Source organism: Otolemur garnettii, unplaced genomic scaffold (genome assembly GCF_000181295.1).
Source record: "Otolemur garnettii isolate 467f Iridium unplaced genomic scaffold, OtoGar3 scaffold00053, whole genome shotgun sequence".
Taxonomy (NCBI): Eukaryota; Metazoa; Chordata; class Mammalia; order Primates; family Galagidae; genus Otolemur; species Otolemur garnettii.
This window is the reverse complement of record NW_003852448.1, coordinates 4,892,778-4,916,385: the sequence shown is the minus strand read 5'-3', so window position 1 is coordinate 4,916,385 and position 23,608 is coordinate 4,892,778. Positions and strand designations below refer to the sequence as shown.

General features: G+C 48.3%; 1 protein-coding gene across 4 annotated transcripts in view; it reads left to right on the top strand.

The window, feature by feature from the left end:
* Window positions 1–23,608, top strand: part of DPP6 (dipeptidyl peptidase like 6) — a 928,521-nt gene that overhangs the window by 393,325 nt on the left and 511,588 nt on the right. For 2 of the 4 annotated variants that reach the window (XM_012806530.2, XM_012806529.2), the window contains exon 1: window positions 13,082–13,411. The exons of 1 other annotated variant lie outside the window; for it this stretch is intronic. In XM_012806530.2, coding sequence (XP_012661984.1) covers window positions 13,355–13,411 — 57 coding nt within the window. In that variant the 5' untranslated portion in view covers window positions 13,082–13,354. Of the gene's footprint in view, window positions 1–3,557; window positions 3,595–13,081; window positions 13,412–13,952; window positions 13,980–23,608 lie in introns of those variants that run through there. One more of the 4 variants, XM_012806527.2, reaches the window with a different exon arrangement.

The following is a 23,608-nucleotide window of genomic DNA, read 5'->3' as shown; positions in this document are numbered from 1 at the left end:
CATTTTTCTCTTTGCCTCCTTACCAAACTCAGAGGCCTTCAGAGCCAGGGTCTGTCCACACAGTACCATTCTCCCTAGTGCCATAGGGCCATGCTCAGGAAATGTTTGGGAATTAAATGAGAGATAAGGGAAAAAATAGGTAGGTGGCCAATCTGAAATCCAATCCTGATCTCTTATTTTGGGTTTGATACTCTCGGCAAGCCAGAAACCAGGTTGGGATTGGGAACTAGTTTGCAGTCACTACAGCCCTGAAGATCCTGCATGCGTCCCCTTGGACCCACAGGGAGAGGCTCCCCGCGGTGGACCCTGATGCCTTCGCCAGCGGTGGGATCACTTCCTCCTCATCCCGGCCTGCCGACCGTACACTAGAAACCAAGGCAGCCTCTGTTTGCATAAATCCCAAAATATAGACCAGAGCTGGTTTTTACTGTAGAAAACAATGTTACATTCACATTATGTTTGGATAAAATAAGTTATATTGAGGGTACACCCCCCCGAAATGGGAACTAAGGGGTGTCCAGAGAACAAGGCCCCTCTGCGCCCAGCTATTCCCTCCCGGCGTCTCTCACAGCAGTGAGGCCGTCCTGCTTCCCTCCGTCAGTTTAGCTTCCAGTTTTAGCCTCGGTCTCCAGGCTCACTCCCTTCCTGCCCAAGTGCACTCACCGTGTCCAGTCACTCTTGTCCTAAGAGGAATGCCCAACAGTGGGTTTCCACCAGAATGAACCTAATGCCGGACATTTAGGTATTTCCTGTTAGATCATAAACGCTCCAGAGAAGAAAAGCAAACTTCGCCATCCTCAACACTCAGCATTGGGGTTCACGGGGATCCCTGCAAAGCAGGACCCCTCCCCCTGAAGGACGAGGTCTGAACGCAGACAAGGAGGGTAAAGTGAAGACCACCCTCCTGAGTCCTTCGCACCAGTCCCTCCAGCTGCTTTGTGGGTCTGCTGTGTTGCCCACTTCCCGTCAGGTGCTGGTGCTGGTCAGCCACAGCTATTATCAACATCTTACAAAGATTGTGACCGCAAAGGAGAAGAACCTGGCTCTGGTATCAACTTCAAAAGGTCCCCTGAAGAGGCTAAGGGGTCTGAATGTTCTCGAAAGGTAGAGAAATACTTCAGGATAAAAGAAATCATGGGCCCCTGATGGGCCTGATTTTAACTTCCAATAGAACTGAGCACGGTGGCTTTTTAATATTTCACAGGAGATCACGTTTCACAAAATAATAAGACCTTCATTAAAAGCTGGATCCATTGGCTCGGCGCCTATAGCTCAACCGGATAAGGCGCCAGCCACGTACACCTAAGGTGGCGGGTTTGAATCCCCAGCCCGGACCCGCCAAACAACAATGACGGCTGCAACCAAAAAATAGCCGGGTGTTGTGGCGGGCGCCTGTGGTCCCAGCTACTTGGGAGGCGGAGGCAGGAGACTCGCTTGAGCCCAGGAGTTGGAGGTTGCTGTGAGCTGTAATGCCACGGCACTCTACCCAGGGGGACAGCTTGAGGCTCTGTCTCAAAAAAAAAAAAAAAAAAAGCTGGATCCATTTATATTTTCTGTTTGATTCTGCACTCTCTTTTAATGCTTATTTGTACATGAGGGAGTAAGTTCCTTTAGGATGTGAGTCTTGGGTTTGACTTACAGTCTGGGAGTGGTGGTCCTATCTGTTTGGTCACTTTTGTGTCTCTGGGGAGCAGTTACCTCATTACTTTCCATAACGTATCTCATTGATTACTTCACTTAGGAAATATTATTTTTTATGTTTTATAGGGTGGGCTCTGATTTTTGAGAACTTTCACTTAGTTGTAATTTTCAACAAAGGAGACTCTATGATATGACCTAGGTGACTTGTGAGCCTATCAGATGGATGGACAAAATACATCTTCCTCCTGGATTTCCTCTTTGATTTGTGACTTGTAAGAGGATTTCTCCTCTTTAGTGGTCACTGTTCCTCCCTTTTCATCCTGTTTCCTTCAGAGGGGGTCGTCTGTAGAGCAGGGCTCACTATGCCCAGGTGCCCTTTGTTCCCATGACCTGGAGCTCCTGTAAAGGAGATGAAAGCAGGGCTGCGGGTTGGAGGCTGAGATGGGGGGGGCGGCCCCCAGTTCTAGCAAAGCCCCTTTTCCCACCCACTTCATCCGCCAGCCCAGGCAGCTCTCCTACATTTTCCTTCTGCTGATTTCACTTCCCTTTCCCGAGGTCGGCCTTTCGAAACGTTTCCTAGTTCGTGTTGATGCCCCCAGTTGTTCGTGCCCCAGGACCGTGCTGTCCCCTAAGCCCCCACGGGGAACGCGGTCTATGTGCTGCCTTTCTGTCTGCGTTTCTCTGCAGATGATGCACTAACACGAGTGGACTGATTCTGGCCTCACCCGGTGCATCACGTGGGGACACTCTGGTCTCTTGATCTCAATGTAGGTGGCACTCCGGTTTTCCAGACATTCTGTCCCTAACACACATACTGTGTAGTCATTTTCTATGTGCTGTGTAGTGGGATTACCAAGGGGAATGAGGCTCCCCTGAAGGAGACCTCAGCCCAGCTGTGAGAAGAGCCATTTAGAGAGTTCCCAGTATATGCCCACTGGGTTCTATAGCTGTGTCCCACTTAACTCTGCTGCGCGCAGCCGTAAGTAAAAGGGCCTGGAATTCCTAGGCAAGAAACTATTTGACCTCAAAACACAGCCCTGTAATGGATTCGCAGTGTCTGACCCAGCCCCTGCCGTGGAGAGGCTCATGGTGAGGCCTGGTGCCAGGCAGCCAGGCAGTGGAGTGGACGGTGACTCCGTCATGGAGCAGGGGCTCCCCCCAAGCCTGAGAAGGGACAACTGTGCTTGGGAAGGGAGATCAGTGAGGCTGGGAGCAAGTGTATGGGGGCTGACGGTGGGAGGTGACATTTGGACTGGTCGTTAGTGGCAGGGGGTGAGAGTGGAGCCGATGATAACTTGCTGGAGAAGATGCCAAGTAGGACAGACCCCTGTTGCTTCCTTGTACCTCCACTTCTGGGTGGCACACTTGAATGTCATTTACACTTCATTTCCATTAATCCCCAAAGCCACATCAGATGTGTTCTGCAAAGTTGGGAGATAGGGATTGCATTCACCGGTCCTCCAGGAATTTTCTGGGTTGATCTTTTATCTACTTATTTTGTGTTGAAGATGAAGCATGAGACCGTAAATGTCTGAAGTGTGTTGTACACAGAGGAGAACTCCCTTCATACTGGGGTATGGACACCTTCCCAGCCCCAGTCCTACCACTGAGCAGCCGGGCCCAGCCCGGAAGACACAGAGCCAAGCAGAGCTCTCGGGGCACCAGAGTCCCAGGCCGGGAGGAGGCTCCAGGGGGCTTCTATGAGATGTCTTTCCCAAAATGGCCCTGGAGCCGATCCGGCCGTGGAAACCCTGGCATGTGTTCCCTACACAATATGCAGGCTTGTTTCACAGCTGGCTCCAAACTGGGCCAAGCCAGCAGCCCCAGACATTTCAACTGGAGCCGTTAAAAACCATAAACAAGGCATCTGTCGCACGGCTGCCGCCAAGGTCATCTGGCAGCCTGAGGCCCCCGAGGTGCAGCGTGGTGGTGCCTTGGGCAGACCTGCCTGGTGTCAGCTCGCCTTTGCTCTGTGGGTACATTCAGAGGTGTGAGCTTGTTCAGAGGAAGGCTCGAAAAGGAACTTGAATAGAATTAAGCTACCTTGGACGGAAACGTGAGAATTTTAAAATGAGGTTTTCAAAATGTCACACCATTAGTATCGCATTTGGTCCCCCTCACGAGTGAACGGAGGCTGCCATCCAAATGCGGGGGAGTGGGCAGAAGTCTGAGTTGGTTTTAAAACTGTTTTGCATAATAGCGCTTTCTAGAGAATTGATTATCAACCTTGGAGTGTCTGTCTGGACTCATAACCAGAATGTTCATCTAAGACACGAGTAAGAAGGAAACTTGGGCAGCACCCACTTGAGAGCCTGTGGTTGGGGCGCTGTTTGCACAAAGAGGGCAGCGAGTTAGCTGGAGAGCAGGACTTACGCCCAGGCCACCAATGAAACCACCACCCGTGTGACCTTGGGCAGACTTCCCTGCCCTCCAAGCCCCAATTTCTGTATCTGTAGATTCAGAGTTTAAGCAGTTCCTTCCTGGAGGTGGTGTGAGGGCTCAGTGAGAGCACAGGCGAGGACTCGGGGCTGCAGACGGCTCCCCGTGTGACCCTGCGTGAGGGCTCAGTGAGAGCACAGGCCAGGACTCGGGGCTGCAGACGGCTCCCCGTGTGACCCTGCGTGAGGGCTCAGTGAGAGCACAGGCCAGGACTCGGGGCTGCAGAGGGCTCCCCGTGTGACCCTGTGCCCTCCTCTACCCCGCCCACAGGTGTGGGGGCTGAGATGGACGGAGTGGCCTCCCAGTGCATTGTTCTCCAGGACCCCCGAGAACCTCTATCCTTTCTTACTTCTCCTTGTTTTCCTCTCGTCCTTGCCCCTCCCTCCTCCTTTCTTGTCGTTCTGAATCCGCCCCACTTCCCTCCCCAACCAACACACACTGTGTCCTGTTTGATGCAGAACTTTTAAGTTGTATGTATGTTTGCAAATGACATTTCGTTTGAATGTATTTTTGTTTGTTAAATGGCTTGAGTATATGCATACTATATGTATTTGGGGCATATCTACACTTGTATACATTTCTTGTCTTTTTCCCTAAGCTCTATGTTGACGACCCATCCCCGTTGCTCTGTGCACCCCCTCCCAGGTGGATGGCCAGCCAGGCTGTCTCCAACCCATCATCAAGCTCCTTACCCTCCCTAAGGCAGGACCAAAAGCCTTTTGTTACAGGTTTCTCTCTCCTTTTATACTGTGAGGCGTGAGAGATTTCCTGACTTTATGTATGAAGCTGCCAGCACACAGCCGTTCTCAGCAAGCACAAAGCCAGTGGCTTCCCAGGCAGCTGGACACATGGTGTCAGGCCAAGCCTCCATGGACTTGGTCCCCAGGGAGAGTAATGGCCCAGCTGCAGCACTGCGACTCCCATTATCTGATCTTATAAAGGCTTGTCGTTAGCCAGGGAAGTGCCCTTTTGGAAAAGAGAAGATGAAAAGCCTTAAAATTGACTGTAACAGGATTCCTCTGAGGCCTCACATTTTATACTGATTTATTCAAATAAATATTTTTGAGCTCTTAAAAAAAAGTGATAGCTGATATGACTCTGGCAGACTATTCAAATGCTTCAGTATTTCCCAAACCCACAGGAGATTCCCACTTCCTGGATGCTGAACCCCATTCCGGAGTTCCAAAAACTCCAGGCATTTGCAGAGGGTGCCATGAGGGCCACACATTTAACCGTGAGAAGGAACCAGCCGTGACTGTCAGCTCCCTGCAGACAAGGAAAGAAGCTGGCAAGGCGTGGGAGGGGCACTGTCCTAACTAGCCCCAGCATCTTCATTACTGCAAGGGGCGTCTACCAGATCTATAAAATGTATGAGTTTTTTGTTTCTGTTGTCTTTCCTTTTTAGGGGGCTGAGGCAACAGTCTACCTTGACACTGGAAGGTTTTCCCTTCTATTAAATCTGTGATACTGAGTAATCTGACCTACCTTTAGTTGACATCTAACAGAGTGGCTCTAGACCAGGAGTGGACACACTTTCTGCAAACAGCCAGGTTGTAAATACAGTTTAGCCTTTGTTAATTACCACCCAAGGGACTGTAACAAATTGGTCAATACACAGAGGTGGTCAGCATAAGGAACTAGACCTGCGGTACTCATGTGGACAGGTGGTACGTGTGCAGTCTGTGAAAATTAGATCACCTTAAGGAGGTGGTCAGTGTTGGGAGGTGGCTAGCTGTGGAGGTTCTACTGTCCTTTACACTTTACAGACCACGTGGCATTTGCCCCAACGGTCACCTCTGCCGCTGAAGTCCAAAAGCAGACATTAGGTAAAGTGTAAGTGACTGGGCCTAGCAGTGCTCTACTAAAGGCTCTTTACAAAACAGGAAGGGGGCAGGGCTTGGCTCTGGGGCCACGAGCTGCAGGCCCTGTTTTAATGTTAAGTCCTCCATGGGGGTCGGCTCCCATTGCTTCCCAGTCTTCTCTGCTGCCATTCAGGGAGACGCTCCTGGCACAGCTGGTGGGAGAGATGTGGAGTGAAGACAGAAGGGCTCCTTGTGTTGTGTTAACTTCAGCTTGGCTGTGCACGGCAGAAACCTAAAATGGCAGGGCCTAATACAAGACAGGACTTTATTTCTCTTTCTTGTAAATAAAATCTGGGGACTGGCCGTCCGAGATGTGATGGCTGTTCTCCTCCCCACATCTTCACCTCCACCCACCACGTCTTCTTCCATGCATGGCCCTGGTCTCGTGGTTCCAGATGGCACCAAGTATTGCAGGTAGAGAGCTGGGAGAAGGCAGGAGGAGGAGCAGAGGAAACTGAGCACATTGGCCCTGGCAGATGCTGCCACAGGCGCCTCTACTGACCACCTGCCTTGGTTAATCTGAGATGTCAGCTTGGTTTGACCATGGTGCCCAGAGTTTGGTGGACTAGTCTAGAATCTATGACTCTCAATCAGTGTTTTCCAACTTTTTTTTAATCTCATGGCACACTTGAACTTGTAGTTAAACTTCTGTGGCACACTTAAATTATGTTGATCCAAAAAAAAGAGTGAAAAAAAGAACATGCTTATTGCACACTGCACAGCAAGCTCAAACTCTTGGGCTCAAGCGATTCTCTTGTCTCAGCCTTCCAAGTAGCTGGGACTACAGATGCCCGCCACAATTCCTGGCTATGTTTTGTTGCAGTTGTCATTGTTGTTTTAGCTAACCCTGGCTGGGTTCGAACCTGCCAGCCTCAGTGTATGAGGTTGGCACCGTAACCACTGTGCTACAGGCACAATGAGCCATGAACTTCTTTTGAAAATAATTTAATTGATGGTCTTTAAACATTTTTGCAGCACACCTGAGACCCTGTCACAGTGCACCAGTGCTATGGTGCACCAGTTGAAAATCACTGCCCTAGATGTTGCCATGGAGTTTGTTTTTGTTTGTTTTGTTTTAAGATACGGTTAAAAATTCCACTACTGGACACTGAGTAGACACAGTTCTTTTTACCACTTGGGGGCTCCTCCGGTCCATTGAGGGTGTTGAGAAAAGAGACTGACGTCTCCCAGGGAGGAAGGATTCTTCCCCCCGAAGCTTCCTCTAGGTTTGGGCTGTGGTACCAACTCTTCTCTGGTTTCCAGTCTGCAGATTCCACACGACCTTGGGGCCACACTCATCCCCCCAGCTGTGCTTCAAAGTGATTCAGCTTGCTCGTGGGCCTAGGCCTGGTCACCAGTGAGCCCCTCTGCCTTTCTGCCCACACTACTGGCCTTGGCACTTTTTTAAGACTCTCTTGTTAAATGAGAAGTAACTCTCAGGTTTAGATTAGCGGACAAGGGAGACGTGTGTTACCCAAGCTGAGGAGCCCTGATTTGGCTTCCTCATCATGGACACCACCAAGAGCTCCCTCTCCCCAGGGGACTTAGTAGTCCCTGGAGGGCTCATGATGGTTTTGGTGCACTTCATGTCCTGTCCTGGGCCCTGTCCTTTGTTTTCCCAGATGTCCTTCATCAAAAGGCTGCTTCTGTGGTTGGGCTACCTGAGGCACCTTGCCCGGCTTTGTACTGATCACACAGACCCCAGCGATCTCCTGGGGTCTCAGCGTTCAGGTTATCAGCACTCAAGGTCAAACCAAAACCCAAACCCACAAGCCCCCATATACAAAGGGATGCCTGTCCTGCTGAAAGTTAGGGTTCCGAGGTACCATGTTGGTGGGAAGAGTGGGCATATGGTGGCCGGTTGTTGAAATGCAGCTTGTTAGTACAGAAAGCTACCCACTTTCCCTTCCCCCGGGTCATGTCCAGTGTTTGCTAAACAGAGAGTTTTTCTTTTAATTCTGGCATGACTCCCAGGGAATTATACCTTGCTGCCCCACATTCTTTTTCTTTTTAAAGAATTGTCACTTAAGAGTAGCTTCTATTGCAGATGGTAAATGCTTAAAAATTCAAAATCTACACGGGTTGTACTCTGAACACATTTTGATCTGGACTTTATTGCAAGAAGTCAGTTGGTGTGCCTACTTGTTGGGGATGGCTGTCTGTACACAGTCGGTGCTTGATAAATGCTCTTGATTAAGTGACATTAAAACAGAGGTTCTTCTAGGCCAGGGTGCATGGAAAGCAGAAGTGTGACACTTGCTTTGCACTGTGGAGTGATCGTGCCTGCTTGTCTACAAACAGCCTAGTCAGCCGTACCTCTGTGTCGGCCCTGGGCAGGCACATCTGCAGGGGCTAACTAGGCCTGCCCACATGGAACGCTTCTATCCAGGTGCACCAGTGCAGGACTGACTGTACTGAAAACCTATGCAAAGGGCTGGCTACTGGCACCTTGGAGCTTCTAACAGATGCAGGGTGCAGTGGGGGGTGGGCAGGGTGGAGCAAGCAGCTGCTGGACTCTTGCTAGCACTGGGCTTGCCCCAGGCCCTGCTAGACATCAGTACCTGTGGCCAGCGAGGACAGGCTGAGTCCCAGGCTCTGCTTGGTCTCTTCGAAGCTGCCACGAAAGTGCTGAGCTGCGAATTGGAAGTGCTTCTGATCGCAGCACAGGGAGCCTTCACCCTCACCTGGGAGCTCCGAGAACAGCATGTTTCCTGTCCACTGGACTCATCCTAGATACAAAGAGAGGTGCTGACCCTTTGAGCCACCTGTTGCTTGCCAGAAGCTGTAGAGGACTTGAGGAGTCTGCTCTTGTTTGGGGAGCCCCCTGTACAAGCAGTCTGGTGCTGTTTGGAGAGACACAGGAAGAGTGTGTGTGTGTGTGTAGCGGGGAGAGCCCAGCGTAAACGACTGGACCTGAAGGAAAACTCTGCTGTCTGCTACTGACTGTGGATTCAGGAGAGCTTCTTAATCATTTCAAGCCTCAGTTTCCTTGTGAGTGAAATGGGCTGGCAATAAGTGTTACTCTGCAGAAACCCGTGTTGCAGCCTTAACCCCCAGGACCTCAGAATGGGACTGTATTCAGAGACGGGGTCTTCCAAGAGGTAATTACATGAAAATGAGGTCCTGTGGGTGGGCTCTAATCCAATGTGACCGGAGACCTTGTGATGAGAGGAGATGAGGACACAGATACACACAAAGGGATGACCCTGTGAGGACACAGGGAGAAGCCGGCCATCCACAGGCCCAGAGAGGACACAGGAGAAGCCAACACCTTGATTTCAGACTAATGTCCAGGACTGGGAGCAAGTAGAATTCTGTTGTTTAAGATACCGGGTCTATGGACTTTGTTGTGGCCGTCCTGGCAATCTAATACAAGGACCTGACAGATACTTAAGGATTAATTAGGATTATATGTATAAACAGCTCAGTATCATTCCTAAAGCATCGACTAGGTTAATATTTTTAATATTTTACGTTCAGGTATTCCACAGCAGCATAGCATGGCAGGTTGGGCTCTGGACTGTCCAAGTTTGAGGTCTGATGTGATCACTTTCCTGAGCGACCCTGGGTTTGATATTAAATTCTCTAAATGGCAAGTTCCTTATTTGTTGAAAGGGGGAAATAACCATGGCTGCCTCAGAGTTGCTGGGGTGTGAGGTCAGGTCTAGGCCATCCAGCCCCTGTTGGGTAGCAGGTGGCTGTTTTAATGGCTGTTGTAACTGGGGGCGGGTGGGGTTCGGTGTCCACTGGCTAATTGCGTCTGCTATCGACTCAGTGTTCAGTGCACACCTCTTCCCTGGAGGGTCCTGGGAATGGACGTGAGGATGCCCTCCTGCCTCTGCCCACACCCCCCCCACTAGAATCACCCTGAACCTTATTTTTTTGCTGGGGACTTTGTATTTATTTTACTATTTCAGATTAATACGAGGATAAAGTAGGTTACAATGCTTGCGTTTGTTAGGTAGAGTCCCTGTTGTGGTTGTGTCCCACACCCAGGAGGTGTGCTATGTACACTCACCTTGTGCCGTTAGGTGGGTGCACCTGAACTCTTCTGAGTCCTGTTCTCTGAGGTCTGTAGTTACTGAAGACTATAATATGTACAGATGCAGCTTTCTAGAATTTTATCTGTAAATTCTTTTCTTATCTTTTGGTCTGTACAGCCTTTGGGGGTAACATGTTCTATACTTACCAGTTGTCACCTTTTCTCTGACCACAGAGAATTTTAGATGATCAGGTAGACGAGAACTTAGTTGTGATCTCTGGTGGAAAAGGTCTTGCTGCACTTGTGGTGATACAGGAACACCTTAAGCTTGAGAAGATAAGCTTAAGTACAAAGTTTGTTCTCTAGGGGGGGATACACATTCATTTTAAAATATGAACAAAAGGCAGTACTTTTTTTTTTTTTTTACTGTGGTAAGAACACTTAATACGCGATCTCTCCTCTTAACAGGTTTTTAACTGTGCACACGGCGTCATTATCTGTATGCACAGCGCTGCTGCTCGGAGCTCCAGAACTTACTTATCTCGCATAATTGAGAGTTTATGCCTGTTAATTAGCAACTCCCCATTTCCCCTCCCGCCAGCCCCTGGCAAGCACCATTCCATCCTTGGAGTCTGACGACCTTAGATGCCTTGTGTAAGTGGCTTGTGCGGTATTTGTCTTTCTGTGCCTGGTCTGTTTCACTCAGCCTAACTTCCTCTGGGTACACCCATGTTATTGCAAATGGCAGGATTTTTTTTTTTTTTTTTTTTTTTTTTGCCCTTTTGCTTTTAATCATGTGAGGACACAGAAAGAAGGCTTTCATCAAATGCCAGCACTTTAATCTTGAACTTCTCAGCCTCCTGAACTGTGGGGACCACAGGTGCCTGCCACAATGTTTGGATTTTTTTTTTTTTTTTTTTTTTTTGCCCTTTTGCTTTTAAAAGCCAAGTCAAGTATGCAAACAAGTGGGCAGCCAGAAGCCTGGCATCAGAACATTCCACAGGAAGGCTTTGGTGGCTCAGTCTGGCCTGGGTCTCTACCAGTGATTTCCAGACTTTCCCACCTGAGGGCTCCTGATGTCAGAGCTAAGGAGCGAGGGTGTGGCAGCCTGGGGTGGGGGCTGGTGATCTGAGCCCAGCAGGGCATTTATTTGAAGGCTCATTTATAATCTTGCAAAGATACACAAACTTTGAATTATATTCATTCACTTTAGCTGTAAAATAATATTTTAAGCTCTCGAATGAGAAGGAAAGTGCAACGTGTCCCAAAGTGTTCCCCGCCATACACAGTCCACTATCCCAGGGACCACTGCCTTGTGTAGATCATGGGCTCAGGGCCCCGTGCAAGGGACAGGTCTCTGCTCCCTTTAGTCTCTGCCTTCCTTCTGCTGTCGTTCCTTGGGTGTCACTCCTGGGTCATGTCCATGGCTTCCTCAGGCTATCAATGACTCCTTCCTGAGATGGTGACAGAGGAGGGTTCCAGCTCTGACCACCTCTGAGGCTCAGGTTTCAGAGGACTTTTTGGAGAAAATTCTGAGAGCCTGGGTGACTCTGGGCTGAAATGGTGAGATTATATTTTGAGGCAAGGTCCTCCAGAGGCCAACTTTATTTCAGCTGTGTCAGGGGACAGTGACCACTCACTTTGCTGCCCAGCCCTTCTGTCCATGACAGGCTTGCATAGCAGCCTCACAGGCTGCTGGGTCAGGCTTGTGACCAAGGTGGCACTTCCCATGGAGGAGCCTGTAACCATCGGGAGACTCCCTGAGAGCTGGCCAGCACTGGTGTGGCCTGGCCAACAATGATAAGAACTGAGGTTCCCAGCATGCCTGTAGGAAGGCCAGGGAGATGAGTGAGCCAGGAACTGACACCTTGCTGCCCTATGACAAGGGTTCTGCGGTGAGGGGTTTCTTTCTTGCACTCTTGGCCAAACCATGCAAGCCACCAGCCTCCCTTCAGACCTCTTGGAATCAATGCCAAATAAATAGACCAGAATTAAGTACAGGCTGTGATGAAGGCGGCCAGCCACTCTGCCATGATTTGGATTCATCTGTCAACTCCAGAGAAGGACACAAAGCCTTGGATTTTATAAAATGACCAGGAATGGGGAGGGCACTAGAAAGTCTCCTGCCCACTCCTGTATAGAGACATACCTAATTTTCCTCTTCTTCCTGAGGAAGTGCCCTGGGCATTACAGGGGTGCAGAGACCCTGAACTGAAGGACAGCGCCATGGGGTACCATGATTGGTGCCCTGCACACAGATGGCCAGGTGCTCCCAGGTCAAGGAATCCCTGTGACCCAGGGTCAGTGACTCTAGTAGGGGGAGGCCCAGCATGGACAGAGGGCTTGGTCACCTGCTTGCATGGAGACTACCACTTAGACCCACCTGCAAACAGCAGGCTGGTTAGGAGCCTCTTGGAGAGCTTAGCCCAGGCCTCCTCTGCCCCCTACCCGAGTGCACGCTGGGTGCCTGAGCAGGAAGGGCAGTCTGGTCAGTGGAAGGTGGAGGCCTCAGGCCTCAGGTCAGGCCATCTCTGGTCCTGTTTCCTCCCTGACCTCAGGGCACAGCTGGAGCCCCTGTATGTCCTTAAGGTCATTCATCACACAAGCTGGGGGGTTTGTTTTCCTCTTGTATTTATTTTAAAGGACCAATTCATGAGAATTCCTGGTTGATTTTCCTAGAGAAATATAGATTCTTTGCCTCTAAAGATGGAACATGAGTTTTCTGAATTTTAAGGCAATTAAACGCCAAGATTTCAACAACTAGTGTCCCTGCAAAACCCAAGGGGCAAGCAGAAAAGATGCTTCTCCTGGCGCCCACACACCACCTTCCTTCTCAAAGGCAGCAGCCACTTTGCAGCAGGAAAAAACAAAGAGCATCCCTCCTGGGCCACCGTGTGCCCCCGCCAGGGTGGGAGCTGCGGGCGCGATCTGGTTCAGCCACCTGGACCCGGCGGCGGGACACGCGAGGACGCGGCGACAAGGTCCCTGGGCTGCGGACGTCCTAGCGCTGCCCTCCCGCGTGGCCCCCGGCCCGGCCCAGCCCCGCGGAGCTCGGCCCGAGCATGCGCCGTGAGGCGGGCGGCGGGCGGGGAGGTGGCGCGCCGCGCTGGGTCCCCTTCCCGCACCCAGCCGCCGGCTGCCGGTTGCTAAGCAGTTATCACTGTTTCTGTGGCGATTGCAGAGGCTGTCGCTAATTAGAGAAGCCCCACCAAGCAGCAGCATCTTCCCTCTTTGGATCCTCTGGCTGCTCTTTTGCTTTGCAAGAGCAAATTGGGCTGGTCCGCCTGCCGTCCCTCCCCCACTCCCCAAATAGCCGTGTGATCTCTCAAGTATGGACTAAAATCACACTGCTCGGACCTCTCCGCGGACCCGCGTGCCTCCCAGTTCCCGGTTAGCTCCCGGCCGGCGGCGGCGAGCGCCCTGGGCAGACATGACCACTGCGAAGGAGCCCAGCGCCTCGGGGAAATCAGCGCAGCAGCAGGAGCAGGTAACGCTGCTTTGGGGTGTCCCTGTGAGCGCGAGTCCGCGGGTGCATTTCGCGAAAGGGTTCTGTGTCTGTTTATGCCTGTAGTTCCCCAAGCCACCGAGCTGGGAGGGGACCCCCGAGCGTTGGCTGTGTGCTGCGGGGGGCTGCCGTGCGCCCCCACCCCGCTCCTGTCACGGTGCCCGGGCTCAGTCAGTGCAGGCGCAGGGCGCATCTGGAGGGGCAAACTTGATGGGAAGCACCTTTGGACAAAGGCCTCTCTCTTCAGAGCTGCCTAATTTAATGCCTCAGTCATGAAGGTTCCCAACTAGTACTTGGTAATTTGGGGGCGGGGGGAGAAGGGGTGTAGCAGAAAACAAAAACAGATCGGCTCATTCCGAACCTCCAGTAGACTTTGCTCTTCTTCTCAGCTGTGTTTAAAGGACGTTTCCTTCCACGCCTGGTGTCCTTTTTCCTCAAGTGTTTTTGAAAGGTATGAACAGATCCGCTGCTCCAAACTCTCCAGGCTGGAGGGTGCACAGTGGGACTCGGTCCGGAGCAGCAGGTTTCCAGGGGCGGCCGGACTGCGAAGGTCCGCGTGGGTCCCGGTGGTGGTGGGTGGCCGCTCTCTCCACCCTGTCCTCGGAGGCTGGGCCGAGGGGCCAGCCGGGGAATCAGCAAGCCGTGTTCCCCCTCTGAGTCGATGTGCAGTTCCCTTCTTAGACCGTCTCGAGGGTTCTTGGCTGTTAATCAATGCTCAGTTCACCTCGGGCAGATCATTAAAATAGATCCTGGGAGATACTTGCGGTTGGCGGAGCAGTTTGCTCAAGCTTGGCGAATCAACGGCATATGTTCATCTCCCCTGTTTACCTCGGGGTTGCTGGTGGATGTCATTCCCTAGGACTGGGGTGAAGAAAGACCTCCATTGAGTTCAGGAAAGCAAAGGTCCTCTTTGGGGACGTCATGTGACAGACTCCAACCATTTGCCATTCAGAGACACGTGAAGATAACTTTGGATTTATATTTAGCGTGAGCTCCATTTGGGGGGTCATTTTGCCAAAGCCCAATTTTTAATTTAAAAAGGGACCATCTTATTAGCCCGATTACCATCATTATTGTCATTATCATCTGAGGGATTTAAATACAGTTTTTCATTTCTTCTGGGAAGATTTTATAAGCATGAGTATCTAAAAATTCTTATATTCAGTGGGAGAGCTTGTATAAGGCTCCCTGCTTATTATAGCTTTGGCAGGTTCAAAACAGACATGTCAATCCCTCTTCCTCTTAAAAATTTCTACATAATATTCACTCAATAAATATGTCCACCCTAAATTAGGATCTCATAACTAACTGGGTTTCCTTTTATTACATCTCCCTGGCTAGATATGAAATAAACAAGGGCTGGCCTTACAGGCTGGCCTTGAAGCAGGACTCAGGTTAGTTCTGACCATGGGACAGAAGTGATAATTATGAAAAGAACATGTTGCTATTTATAGTTCTATACTCAAGCATTGGGAGTCAAAAGCCCCATCTGTGTTATGTAAAAGAAGTTCCCTGGTTCCTGTACAATTTCACAATTGTATTCTTGTTCTGTCAGATACCTGAATGTCAGGAAAGTGGAAATGGTTAATTAGAGAGTGGGCTTAGGAAGCTGTATGAGCTCTTGGTTTGAGGTTACACCTTTCAATCTCTAGCAATCCCCCATTCTTGAACCTGCTTAAACTGGCATAAGACTGAAGACCAGCAGCAGCTGTGGCTGCAAAGAGCAGGTGGGACCCTCAGAAGCAGCTGACCTCACTGCAGCTGGACAGGCCTTTTTCCTCCATTTTCAGAGGAGCACCTTCTTGACCCTGAAAACTTCACAAAGTCAAGGCTGAGATAAGAGAAGCCAAATGGGATGGCAGTGGAAGATCTCACATTTAAAATATTTATACCTCTAGGAGGTCTTGGCTGAGATCTTTGTAAACTGCTCAGAACACAAAGCAGTAAATAAAATACTAACATAAAATTGCTAAAGACTATTTTTATTTCCCCATGATATATACTTTTAAAAAGGCATTAAAACTATGTTATGTGATTGGACTACAGAGCTCATAATGAGTTCTCCAGTTTTTTTTTTTTTGTTTTGTTTTTTGTCCTTGCTGTTGATGAAACTTCAGGAGATAGCTCTGTGCCCAGGCTGAGAAGAATTTGTAGAGAGACAAGGAAAGAGGAATGTGTTCCCTTTATTGAGAGGACAAGGAGGATTACTGGTTGGCATGGAGTTGGGGGAGGGTGTCTTGTAATTGAACTAACTTAATGCCTGCCTTCTGATCACCACAAATTGCTTCTTATGAGAACCCTGATATCATGAGAAAGTAATCTGAGGATGATCTCCAACACCTGCAACACTCTAGAAATTATTTGGTTACCTCAACAGACTGTCCCTCACTTCTTTGCAGACTCACAGAAGGATGGCAGCTCCTTTACCAGCTTTGGCAGTTGAGAGTCAGGTGTGTGTGGGGGGCTGGAAAGGACATGCGTATGTCAGGGATAACCATGAATCAGTGAACACAAATTAGGAAAAGATATAACACCAAGTGTTGTTACCTATTAAGCAGAGATTTCTGGGTTTGTTCCTAATGTAATAAACATCCTAAACATAGATGAGTATTCAAAGAGTTTTGGAGGACTTTTTTTTTAGTTGTTTTTTTAAAGTCTATAGTATAAATATGTCAGCAAAAAAAGGGTAAATTGACTTACAAAAAACCATTTCTCTTTCTCTTTGGAGATGCTAAAGCTTGTTTTTAAATGAAGTATCATCAGCCTAGAGATAATCTTTCAATATGACTGAATTGAATTCATCCTTTGGCTCTGAAGCCAATCAGATGATGCTGAGGCTCCTGGACCAGCTTTGTCTGTACCCAGCTTTCGTTGCACTCAGAGTGAAGCTGGCTGAGAGAACTGGAAAAGGTGAGGCTGGTGTGATTTAAATTCAGGCTATGCTCACAAGTAAACTAAACCTTCCCAAGAGAACCACATTAAGGGATTTTTTCCCCTTAAAATAAAGTGCAAGTTTACTTTAATACTTACTCTCCTCACTTCAAATGATTTGGAATTGGAGAGCAGTAGTTGGCAATCCTGTTGCGTAAGAGAAGGCAGAATGGTGAGCTCCTTCTGCCTCCACTGAGTCATGGCACATTTTTGCTCAAATATTAAGCAGGAATGAGTTTTTAGTGGCATATTCTGTGTATGTGTAGGCACACATCTGGATGTCTGTGCACATATACCAACACACACACACACATACATGTACGAGCATGTGCACACACACACACCTCACATGTCACAAAATCACAGAGTTAAAAGGGACCGCACAAGTGCATCCCACATCCTTGTTCACCCTCTTGTGCTCAGGAATCTCACAAATATATAAGAATATACCTTTCCTTAAAAAGATCTCTAAAAAAGCTTCTCATGTGAAAAATCTCTAGTATTCTATTGGGTAACTTGGATCATTTGCAGTACATTCAACTTCACTAATATCTTTAACTTCCTTAGACCTGAAAATCAGCTGTTCTGATCATGCCTTGTGTACATGACAATTATTTTTATGGCTCCTCTGTTTTCTGTAAGCTGTATAAGTCCTAACAGAAACCTCCAGATGTATCTATTCTCCTATTAAATTATTGCACCCAGGACCTAGTGTTGAATGATAAGTTAAATTATTTGTCTGAATAGTATTTTCTAAATAATGAGTTCAGTAGAGGGACATTAAAATCCACATAGCTTAGAATTGAGAGAGAAGTTATATGGCCTTGGAGAGGGACACAGGACATGATTCCAGAGCAGGACTTCTGGTGTTCTTGGCTAGTGCTCCTGAAATTCCATCTTGTTGCTTCTGGCGGTAGTGAAATGAGTACTGACAGAGAGGATCTGGCCTTGACTATCAAGAGAGTTAATTTTTTTGCATAACCATGTTAAGGGAAAAAAGTCAATCTGCATTTAGGTAAATGTGTTATTAGGAAAAGAAAAAAAGGGTATAGAAATCCAGAAAAATAAGATTCCATATTGGTAGGTGCAAACATAACATTCCCGATGAGTCCTCATAGGAGAGGTGGTCCTTTCATGCTTCAAAAAAGGGGCTGTTGGATACAGCCACTGTACTCATGTAAATTAAATTCCTTTCTGCTCATGGTCTGAATTATCTAAGACTTTCTGGATAAAAGGAAACATGAAGGAACTGGGTGGAGAATAGGAAAGCCCAGTTCTAAGGATTGCACAGAAATGGGTCTGGGACTCATGGACTTCCCAAAGAGAAAGAGGATAGATGGTACATTGATGCCAAAGTGCTGATGTGTGAAGGAATCGAGGGGAGGACTGGGAAGTTGTAGGTATTCTGAAGTTGTAGGTTCTGGTGTAGCACACCAGAACAAGAGACCCGAATGGGTCTGGAGGGGAGGGCTTAGAGTTGTGGAACCCAGTCCCCTGGCGGCAGATGGGTACCTGTCTGGGCCTGTTAGGAGCCATGCCACACAGCATCACCACCTGTTTCATCCACTGGCACCCTTCCGAGTACATGAAAGATATCTTTCCCTGGTGCCAAAAAGGTTGGGGACTGCTGGTGAGAGGAGCAGCCTGAGGTCTCTGGTGTGTGCCATCCTCACAGAGGGGCACGGGGCCTGGCCAGCAGAGGGAACACATGCTGAGGAAGCCAGCAGCTAGCTTGAAGCCTCATGAGCTCTGCTCCCAGGACCTTAGGCAGGCCCCAGCCTCCTGGGATCCATGTCACATTATCTACTCTAAACGCTGACCAGCAAGTGTCACTGAGCGAAAAACCCACACAGTCTGGACGGGGATGGGGGCGGAGACAAAAGGCCCCCAGATTGGCTGCTGGTGCAGCCCAACTCAAGTCAATGGGAACAGCTTACTTTACTTTCTGAAAAAAATGCTGTGGGTTAAATGTTTTTATTGTTTTCTTCTGACATTGCATTGAACTTAAAGGTGCCCCTCATGTTCTATACTGTTGTCACCAGGCAAGGCTTAGCCAAGACCTTCAGGTGCTCCTCCGAGAAGGCCTAGCCACCTGGGGAGCTGAGAGGGCTCCGGGAACCTGCAGCGGCAGCTCAGCTCCAGTGCGCATGCGGAAGCGGTGACCCCGCTGCCCCTACAGGAAGGACAGGCTCCCTGCTCCGCCTAGTTGGAATTGTCGCCTTGTTATCTTTTATGGAAATGAACCATGCCTGTGTTTGGCAGTGACTGATCTGAGAAAGGGCAGGGCGCGGCCGTTGGTTGGCAGCGCTAAGAACTGAGAACGAGAATGTAATTTAGGATAAAGCGATTCCCGGTAAGCTCTGAGAGGTTAGTGCTGCCTTGGTGTCCTTACTTTAGAACGATCAGAGAGGTAGAGGTTGGATAGTCTGGCAGACCTCATTTGGAAAAACAAACTAAACTCAGATGGCTTTATTTCAGGTTTTAGGGTTGGCGCGTTGGCGGCCTTAGAGCGTGGGGCGGAAGGTGGTGTCCGCCGGTGCGTGTGACGCAGACGTGCGTCCACCTGTGCGCGTGACGCAGGCGCACTGCCAGCCTCAGCCTGCGGTTCTTGTGTGGAAATACCCACACTAGCCACCTGCTGCCTGGTGAGGTGATGAAACCCAGCAAGTTTACTCCGAGACCTCTTCCTCCCTCGGTCTCCTGCTGCGTCCCACGTAGGCCTTTAATCTCTGCTGGCGCCGGCGACGTGCAGTCGTTTGCTCACACTTGACTCTGTCAAGACTGTCACACGCACTATTCCACCTGGGCCTTGTTAATTGACTGAGACAAATCCAATCATTAAGAAATTGTATGGGACGGGCGTAATGGATTCCTCTCCCGAGAGCACGTGTAGCCATTGGTGATGAAACCAAATGGAATTATTAATGGCTGGAATTTCAGGTACAAAGTTATGGCTGAGCTAAGGGGAGAAAAAAGTAAAGTATTTAGTCACCTTATGAATGAAAAATGTAGTCGAGGTCATAGCGAGGATGATCTTGGTTGGCATCTCTGACATCACCGCGAGGCTGTGTACATCAGTAAGTACCTATTTATTCTGTGACTGTATTAGAGCTGGTCTTATGGGCGAGCTACAAGTATTATAACAGGGCCTGTTGCTGCTTTTGTTTCAAAATCTAGGAAAACTTTATGACAATAGGGTAGAAATTTTCAGCAATCCCTTCTTAGTAAAATGGCCATAAGCACAGGTGTTGAGGGTTGTGGGTCCACTTGGATGGTGGTGCCTGTCAGATTTTAGGGCACAGCCAGGTCCTGAATGCAGCCCTCTGCCAGTGGTTTCATGGAGCACATTACTGATATGGTAGTCTTGGTCATCCAATTTTCAGTGGAATTGTGTCTGTTATTCCCTTACTAGCATCTGATCAATCTTTTAAGAGACTTAACTCCCCTTCCAGAACTCAAGAAAATCTGCTTTCCCCAACGTGAAGCTGCATGAGACTCTGAGCGCTACCTCAAGCTGCTAAGTTATTAATTTGGCACTCAGGCTTCTAAAAGTAGCTGTGTGCACACCTGTGAGCTGGAAGGTGGGACCCAGACTAAAGAGCCCCCTCGCAAATGGGCTGGTTAAAATGGGAAAACTGTGGAGGGTGGTAGTGAAACAGCTCTTTCAAAAGCTTGAAAAGGTCAAAGTCTCTCTTCTGACGTGCTCCTGTGATTTCTCCTGAAGGTAATGGGAGCTCATTCTCTTGAAGGCTGGGCCAACCCTTTGAAAGCTTTCCCATGGCTAGTGTAGCATTGCAGCCCCCAGATTCAGAGTAGATCCCTGTACTTTCTCTTTTAGAAATTATAATATGTAGCAGAGATGACCTTGAACAGCAATGATGTATGTTTTCAAATTAATGAATGTTACTTCTTTATTTTCAAGTGGTGTTTTTATTCTTCTTGTTAGAATATTTGAAATTGTTATATCATTTCACTGTGGGAATTCTAAGAGTGTATCTCAAATCAGGTCCCTGACTAGGAGAGAAAAGTAAACATATTTTTAATTTGAGTAGCTGCCTAATATCCCATCCACTCATGAGACAGATGTTGGATCAAAGGAAGATTTTAGTCTTGATAAAGAGGTAACACAATGGGAGCTTGAGGTGAGGAGAGGGCAGGAAGGTGCCCAGCCGTGTTGCCTGGACCAAAGGGGCAGCCAGGGGTCTGTGGGGAGGCAGAATGTCTTTGGGGCACATGGTAACAGGGAACAGAAACCAGCAGTGAAGCTAAGAAATTGTTTTGAAGCCAGGGTGGCATATGACCCGTGTAATGGGAAGCGGCAGAGGATTCAGGAAGTACAAGAAGAGGGAAGAAACCAGGACTGGATGTGACAGGTGCTCGCTGCAGAGAACAGGTATTTGTGAAACAGGTGGAACTGGAGAAGTGATCTGGATGCAGGGATTTGTTTTGTGAGTGTGGTTATTTAATCTAGTCATGTCTGGCTAGGTGAAAATAGCACATTGGAAGCTTATGAAGAGCAAAAATGGTTTGTGACCGCAGGAATAAATTCAAGTTTACCTAGAAGCAAGGAGGTATTTTAAGACACTGTGGCACGTATACGTCTGTATGTTCGTCTATCTGTCTGTCTATCTTTGTAGTATTTCTTGGAATATCCTGCAAAAGAAATATGATAGGACCACCCAGAGGACTGTAACAAACTGGTCAACATACAGAGGTGGTCAACATAAGGAACCAGGCCTGCTGTACTGATACACATAGGTGGTGCATGTCCGGTCTGTGAACACTGGGTCAACTGAAGGAGGTGTTCAATGTAGGGAGGTGGACAGCTACGGAGGGTCTGTGTATTTTGAAGAGTTAAGACAATTAGAATTTCAGGCTCTGATTTTGATAAGTCAAATAAAAACCCCATTCCTCTTAAGTCCAAGTCATATAGTGCAGAGTTAAAGAAGATATTGATTAAGAAGAGAACTTTGAAAGAGAAAAGCTATTTTGTCATTAAAAATCACAAATCATTAATACTCACAAACTCCCTTAAAACAGTCACATACTAACAGGGGTGGCAAGGAAGGGTACGTTTTCACACTTGGTTTGTGACTTGCTAATGCATTTCATCAATTCTACCTGCTGGAGGCAAGGGTTGGGGCAGGGAGGATTTTGACCTCTGCCTCACCCTCTTTTGGGGGAGTTGGGAAAACAGCTGCCTCAGGGATGCCCCTGCTTGTGGCCCCAGCTCTCGCATCTGCCAGCTGAGGGACCTCAGGCAAATCAGAACTGATTCTGCATCTATAAAATGGGGGTAATGCCCATCATACTGTTGCTATGAAAATAAGAGAAAATGTTGATTAAGCACAGAGTGCTGTTCGTGGCATGGAGATTTCAGACTACTGTTTGGTGAGCACTTACGATGTGTGTTGACTTAACAGTGATTGGGGTTGTTTCCTGTTAATGTAAGGGCACATACAGTTAGGTTACATTGTTTGCTTCTGCAAGGTAAAGTCCAGGCTGCAGTTGTGTCCTTCACACAGGAAGTGTCCCATATACCCTCACTGTTCTGGTGGGAAAAACCCGCTTACTCCCTTCCCGCCTCCCCCATCTTGGTTGTAACTGAGTTTTTCTCTCCTGTGAGCATGTTCTTGTTAATCTGCAAGCTTCGAGTTAGTGTTGAGCACACGTGATGCTTGTTTTTCAATTCCTGTGATGCTTAACTTAGGAGAATATTCTCCAAATCCATCCGGGTTGTTACAAAAGATACAAAATCTCCAGCGTTTTATGGCTGATCGTATTCCATGGTCTACAGTTCAGGGGTTCTCAAACTTTTTAAACACAGGGCCAGCTCACTGTCCCTCAGACCATTGGAGGGCCGGACTGTGGGCCCGGGACAAGTCGGCTGCTAAGCAGGTCAGGCAACAGTGACAAAAACACCCGGTGGGCCAGATAAATGTCCTAGGGGTGCTGCTTGTGGCCCGCAGGCTGTAGTTTGAGGATGCCTAGACATCTTCCATAATTTCTTAATCCATTCCTGTGTTGATGGGCACTCGGGTTGATTCCACATCTTGGTGGCTGTGAATTAGCTGCTATCAGCATTTGTAAAGGGCATGTGTGTTCATTCTAAAGTGGATTGTTCTATAAAATCTTAGAATGTTTGAGTTTTAAACCATCTAATGGACCATCTTGCCCACTAATTTTGCACTTTTGTATAAGTAACAGAAACCTTTCCTCCAGTGAATTTAAGCCAAGCCTGGCATGTGGAGGAGATGAAAGTCTTCTCTAGTGGCCTAAGCCAAGCCAGCAGAGCTCTGGGCTGGGTTGGGGCACAGTTCACAAAACATAGATCTAATTCAGCAGCCTTAACATACACAGGGGAAAATAGAGCTCAGAGAGGTTGGGTTGCAAATTCAGAGCACGCCTCCCCCATTTTTTCCTTTAAATCAAGCAATCCTGAGTGAGACACAGTAAAAATAATATGCTAGGAAGATTAACACAAAACTGATACGAACTGGAAATGGCAAGAGAAATAAAGCAATTTGGCAATGCAGAAGGATTAGAAAATACCTGTCTTGACATCGGTTAGGGAAAGGTTGGGCACGGTGGTGAGCATCCACAGTCCCAGCTATTCTGGAGGCTGAGCTGGGAAGATCACAGCAGCCCTGGAGCTAGAGGCTGCAGTGCACTGTGGTCATGCTGGTGAATAGCCACCACACTGCAGCCTGGGCAGTGTGGCCTGTCCCCTGCCCTTCAAGGTCAAGAAAAGAGTAGGCGTGCCCCCCCGTGACTCTGGGTCTGCTGTGGCTGTCTTCCCTTCTCAGCTGTTTCTTCTTAGGCCTGCCCATCGTGTTCTTCATGGAAGCCTTTCATGTTTCAGTAATGAATGAGTTACTTAGCTATTTGAGTTGCTTGTGAAATAAGGAAAATAATAAGGGTATTACAATTGTCTGTCTCTCCTGTATTTTTTAAAGTAAGCAACAGTTAATACATTATGTATGCTTTGGAAGAATGTAGTAGTTAATTTTCAGTCTTATTTTACTTTTGAATAAGCTCAAAAGAGTAGTTATACAACAGGTGTGGGAAGACAGCAGTCTGTGCGGGTGAGGGGCAGTGTCCCTGGACAAATTTGGCCCAGGAGGGATTTAAATGTTGAAACATCTGGAGGTTTTTTGTGCTCATGAGCTTAAAATGAACCAAAGGGATATTGCTTATTCACCCTTGGATTGCAGATCCCTTTTGAAGGTTTTTTTTTTTTTTTTTTGA